This window comes from Camponotus floridanus, unplaced genomic scaffold, assembly GCF_003227725.1.
Source record: "Camponotus floridanus strain SB8 unplaced genomic scaffold, Cflo_v7.5 scaffold354, whole genome shotgun sequence".
NCBI lineage: Eukaryota > Metazoa > Arthropoda > Insecta > Hymenoptera > Formicidae > Camponotus > Camponotus floridanus.
In genome coordinates, this window is record NW_020229497.1 from 108,329 (window position 1) to 114,610 (window position 6,282).

The 6,282-nt window shown below is 58.4% G+C and overlaps 1 protein-coding gene across 1 annotated transcript; it reads right to left on the bottom strand.

Moving 5' to 3' along the window:
- Positions 1-3,913: 3,913 nt before the first annotated feature.
- On the bottom strand, positions 3,914-4,315 carry LOC112638713. The gene has a single exon (XM_025410881.1). The coding sequence runs from the start codon at positions 4,313-4,315 to the stop codon at positions 3,914-3,916; it is 402 nt and encodes a 133-aa protein (XP_025266666.1).
- Between the last annotated feature and the right edge of the window lie 1,967 nt (positions 4,316-6,282).

The window sequence follows — 6,282 nt, forward strand, 5'->3', positions numbered from 1 at the left end:
GGGGTGCCACGTGCGAGTACGACATTGTGGAGGCGCAAGTCGGCCGTCCTCTCCGGTCGGCCGACCCGCACCCCCTCCATATGCGCCAGCTCTTGGCGGAGTCTCGCTGCTAACTGATCCGCCTTCTTTGCTCCGTCCGCATCCGGAATCCCTAGAATTAAGGCCCCAGTGCGGGCCCTACTGGGCCTTACCTCCGATATGCCCAGCTCCGCGATATCCACGCGGGACCGGGCACACCGGAGGGTCTCGGTGTATGTGCCAGGGGGGCACGTGATCGTTACCGCCGCGGTGGGCGGGGGTCTGGCGACTCCCACCCCCCGCCGCGGCACGGTCCCAACTGCCCCCCCTCCGTCCTCTTTTTGGCTGCGGGGGTCTTCTCCTTCGCTTCCGCCTGCTTCTTCTCCTTCCGAGCCGCTACCGTGGCCCAAGTGATCGTCGTAGGCGTGGCCGTTGCGGGTGGGGGCGGGGCTGAGGCGCTAGCCGCTCCCGTGACCGGTTTTGGCCCCTTCTTCAGCCCCTCCTTCCTCGGGTCCTTGTCCAGGATTGGGGCCCCCTTAATGGGGCCCTTGTCTTGGCCTTGGGCCATCTTACTTTTCTTCTTCTTCTTTTTATTCTTTTTTGGGGATTCTCCCCCTGCCTGGGGGAGTCCCCTCCTCGCCTCCTGCATCAGGGCTCCGCCCTCCCTCACCTCTCCCATCTCCCCCTCCCCCCCTCATAGGTGGGGTCGGGAAGGCAAAGGGAGTGTGCGGTGTCCCTGGGGTCCTGATGGCTTGCAAGTACAGCTGCTCGATCTGGTTTATCGCTTGCTCGAGCATCTCTATCCGCCGGAAACTGCTGCTTGCCAGCCCTTCCTCCTTCTTTCCAGTTTGGCTGCCTTCCTCTCCTCGGCTAATTGAGGTCTCAGGAGGGGGTGGTATTACATCCACTTCCATCCCATCCCCTACCAAGGACGAGTTGGCCCGCCCTACCACCAGTTCTGGGGCCCCCAGGCTTTCTCCTTCCATGGGGGAAGTACCCACGGATACTTTCCCCCTAGCCTCCTCTTCCATCGGTGAGATTCCGCAGGACCTCATCAACCTAGGCGTCGGTCGGGGGGGCTGCTGCGGTGGGGTTCTCTGCATTCCTCGAGGGGGGGTGCGAGCGCACCCTCCCAGGGATTTTCGCCCGAAAACCGACTCCTGGAGCTGCGTCTCCAGGTCCGTCACGCTTTGGGCCATCCTTGCATTCTCCTTCCGGAGCACTACTACTTCCGCTCGCAGTGCCCGGACCTCTTCGCTGGCCTCCAGCGTACCGCTGCCTGCGGTCCTAGTGGCAAATACCGTTGCGGCTGCCGAGACCGTCGTCGCCGCTTCTCGCAATGCCTTAACATAGGGACCTTTGAGTTGTTTTGAGGTCCCCGCAACCTTCTCCAGTGTTGCCGCCTGCTCCAACAGGCGGGCCGCAACATCATTCGAGGGCGCCGCCCTCATCTCCTCGATGAGCTCGTCTTCCTGGACAATTTTTGTCCAGGTCCGAGCCGTTCGAGGCAATGGAGGGCGGGCATGATCCAGGACGAACAGCTCCTCCTGTTGTTCCTCGTAGGCTTTCCTGTAAGCCAGCGCCTTCTTCTTCAGTTCGTATTCCCTGGTAGTGGTGGGACGTCCCACCGGTCTAACGTTTGGAGGTGGCAGGATATCCACCTCCTGCATATCCACCTCCTCATCATCTCCAAGATCATCCGACGTCAAGGGGATCCTGGAAGTAAGGGGTGCATTACTGTGACACCCCCCACCCCTCCCCGCTCTCATCGCGCGCGTCTGCGGCCCAACTACTGGCTCCGTCGCGCCCCCGCTCGAAACCGAACAAAAGTCCGTTTCCTCGCCCACGTCCTCATCCGAAACATTGTATTGTTTTGAAGCCATGATTGTATATACTTTCGACTTACGACGGTTCGCCCATCATGGGACCCCTACCGCGGTAGGGGATCTATCCCCGCCGGTAATTCACCTCTAGCAAAAGTACACCGAAGCCGAGAAGCGGTTTATCGGGTGGCCGACCCTATCAGTGCACTGAGTGATTCTAGAAAAAAGTGTTACGGGATAGGCCCGCGCCATAACTGATGCAAAAGTTTAACGTCACCCCTATTGAGTGGGCGGATCCGAACCGCCAAGGAACCAAACTTCGGGCTAGACGGTGCTGGGGAAATACCACCCCCCAGCAGTGGTATGAAAAAATACGGGCCAGGTAATCCTCCATACCTGCGCCCAGTTACCCCACTTCAACCCCGGGAGAGGCTCCGCTCAGCAGAAAGGGAGCGGCTTTTCCACGTTAAACATGCCGGTTCAGGCAGTCTTTCATGCATCTTCCCCGGCAGAGGTCAGATACCAACGTCACCTTTCCGCCGCGGTTGGGGGGCAACTACTCCCCCCTTGGTTAGTTTCCCGGGAATATCCATGGGGGCTGGCCGCAGCCCACACATCCATCCACCACGCATTGATCACCAAGACGAACAAAAACCCCTCACAAAAACACACGCGGACACCACCCACACCCACGCATCCACGCGCACACTTACACCCCCTAAGCCCCCCGCATCCCAGGAAGAGGCCAAAGGGGAACCCGGTCAGCAATGCCCCTCACCACCGCAAACCATCCCCCCGTCGGGTTTTAGACCGGTCTTTGGGGAGATGACCGTAGCCGGCATGAGAGGCTCGGGAAGCATCCCCACCGTCTCGTCCCTTCGCGCTCTCTTCGGTCATCGCCCGGCCCCGACCCCGGAATAAGTCCAGGCGGCCCGAGCGATGACGTGGCCGACCGGGCCCGGGAGTTCCGGGACACCGGCCGCCCACCCCCTTATCACTGTGGGACGTCGAGAGCCACACCGTGCACGAGCCGACACCGCAAGTGCCCTCCCGCACACGGAAGCAACTCCCGACCACCACATCCCCCCCACTAAGGATCCAGGAGACCCCAAGCCAGGATGCACGCCCTGAAAAGGACGTCATCCTCAGACTCAAGATCCCCCTTCACCCCATCCCCCCTTGTGGCTTACTAGGCCACTGATCCCCTCAGGGTGGGAGCACCCACCGAACCACCGGGATGGTAGGCCCCGCCGAAGCAGGGTCATCCCTAACGGTCGTGGTCGACCGGGCGATTGAAGTCAGGGCCGCCTACCCCTATGCGCATCAGGCCATAAAGCCCGGAGGAAGCGCAACCCCCCTTCTCATACCCCGACGTGACGGAAGATGAGGAAGTGCAATGGTGTGCTCTTAGACCCCTCAACCCAATGGGAAAAGGGGAGCTCCTCCACCACGACAAGGTGGCACATCACGGAGGAGAATGCTGACAACGGCACTCTCATGCTCGAGTTCGTCGGACTCAGAGCGAAGATGTACGCGTTGCGAGTCGAGGGTAGGGGCGACACTAAGAAGAGCAAGGGTATGAGGAGCAGCGTCGTCGCGAGAACGCTGACGTTCGATGATTACGAGCGCTGTCTGAGACGCGAGATCGAGATGACCCGCGAGCAGTCGTGCCTGAGATCCAAGTTACACGAAGTGTACACCGTGCGCGAGTCGAAGGTCGCGCTCAGTCCGTACGACGATAAGCGTTACGTCGTGTCGGATTCGACCGACACTCTGCCGTGGGGGCATTACAGGATACCTCTGTGAGGAGAGGCGCGGATAGATCTTAAGCGCGATACGACGTATTTTTTATAGATATGCGTAATGTATTTTATAGATATGCGTAATGTATTTTATTATCTTTAATGTTATACAATATATACAGTATATATGTTCGTTGCGACGCGTTACAATACGCGCGATATATTTTCTTATCTTTAATATTACAAATATATATATTCGTTGCCACGCGTTACAATACGCGTAATGTATCTTTTCGTCTGTAATATTACGCGAAAATATACGTATATTCGTCACAATATGTCGGCTTTGTCGATCCACGAATTATACGACCTGTCCATTCCCAGCCACTTCACGAGAACCGCGTCGCCCTTTCGGCGCAGCACTCTCTCCACGAGATACACGTCGGGATCGGAGACTCCCTGCAATTCGTGCTCGTAGAATCCGCCAGCTATCGACTCGCCGCGCGAATCCTTCAGCAGATACATCGCGGGATTCGTCTTTCGCACCTCGGCTACGCGAAAGATCTCCGCGGTCCAATTCGGCGTGTATCCCTTCTCGAACAGCGTCTTGTATTTGCTCACGCGCACGGGATCGTTCGGTCGAAATTTTCCTGGAGCGGCGATCTTCGGGTGGCTGTACACCGTCGACAGGAGTCTCGACGCTCGAGCAGCCGTCACATCGATCGGACGCATCCCGATGGTTCAATGCTTGCGAGCGTTGTACTCGGATATTAGACGCGGCAGCGCGTCGAGCCACTTGTACGTTCCGTTCAGCGTGAAGTACTTCCACATTGAGTTCTTGAGCGTGCGATTGAAACGCTCGACGATGGACGCTTTCAGCACCGAATACGTCGAGTAGTGATTGATTCCGTGTCTATCTACGAATCTTCGCACCTCGGCGTTGTAGAACTCCTTTCCTTTGTCGGTCTGCACATTCCTCGGGCGACGTCCGGAGGCGCGCGTCACGCTCGACAGGGCTCGAGCGACCTCGTCGCCGCTCTTTCTCTTGAGCGGTCCGCCCACGCGTACTTGCTCAGAGCGTCGATGACGGTGAGTATGTAATTGTGGCCTCTGTTCTGTCCAGCGTAAGGACGCATCTCGACGACGTCCGCTTGCCACAGATCGTCGTATCCGCGCACCGTGACGCGGCGGCGGGGGAAGTTCTTTCTCGCTGGCGCGTGCAGCTCGTTCACGAGTCTCCGTTTCGCGGCGCTCATCTCGCCGTCTCTATTTTTTTTTCTACCCTCTCTTCGACTGTTGCTTATCAGGAGTTTTAGCGCCCAGTTGTATGTTGACTACCTTATTCGGATCGATCGTCTTAGAAATCGCAGCCGTCACCGCCGCCGCCTTCGCCGCCGCCTTCGTCGCCGTCGTCGTCGTCGCGGCCGTTCTCCTCGCGAGTTCGTTCGCATCTTTCCTCAGTCGCGCCATCTCGACGTCTAGTTCTCGCAATTTCGCGTTGGAAGTCAGCGCCTTCGCCGTTAACTCCTGCAGCGTTGCTAACGTGCGACAGAGATCTCTCCAAAGCGCGCACTCGCTTCTCTGTTTTCTCGTCGATTTCCTCGCCGCGCAACGGAGGTCCCCAGTTCGCGCAACAGTTTGCTCGACGCGTCCCCGTTCGCCCGATTCGTCTCGACGGAGCTCTCCAGATCGCCCAGTCGCTTGTCGACGACCGCGCACGAGGCCGATCTCTCCGTCTCGACGGTCTCGATCCTCGTCGCGGCGAGCTCTTGCAGATTCTCCAGCGTTTGCAGCCGATTCTCGAAAGCGCTCCCTCTCGCGCGAATCTGCGTAACGTCGGTTTCCAGAGCGCTCGATCTTTCGGTCGCGGCGCTCTCGAGAGCGTCGATCTTCTTGCTCAGAGCGACGATTTTCTTCGCCGACGAGGCCGCGTTGTTATCCACTCGCGTTCTCACGCTCGCGATAAGCTGGTGATTATTCGCCACGTTTGCTCTCACCACGTGTATAACGCTTTCGACGTAACTCTTGTTCGTCGCGTCGTCGTTGTTGGTCGGCCAGGTTACTCCTCGTATCTTGAAACGCCGCGCGTCGTAATGCGACGCGGAGAGAGAGACGTCGGAGATGGCCAGGCACAGCGCGTTATCGCGCACGTAATTTCGCAGAGATTCCACGCTCGCGCGCAATCTAGCGCTCGTCGCGTCGCGACCGCGTCTTCTCCGCGTCGACACTCCGAACTTGCTCGCGAACATCGCGTCGTCGAACGAAGCGTGCGCGCGCGCCGCCGCGATCGTCTCACAGTGTCTCGCTCGCCTCGCGGAGCTCCTCGATTATCGACAGAATCTCGTTGTCGTGAGCGTTGTTGCCGGCTTGACGAGAAACGTCCAGCAATCGAAGACGATCCACCAATTCGTTCGGATCGTCCCAGTGAACGTAGTCCACGGTGTCGGCGGTCGAGCGCATAGCCCGCGGCACGCGACCCCCGCCGATTCTCTTCCTCGGACTGTCCGTCTGCAGGATCGGAGCTATGACGTGCTTGTACTTGTATCATTTGTTTCCTAGTACGGGCATGCGAATATTGTGCTCGCGCCTGTAAGCGTTAGTTTGCAGAAGTATGCTCCTATACGCGGCTTTGTCTCTCTCAGTGTACTTAAAATCGTCGGTAATTCTCTTGAAGATCAATTCGTACAGACCGGGAGTAC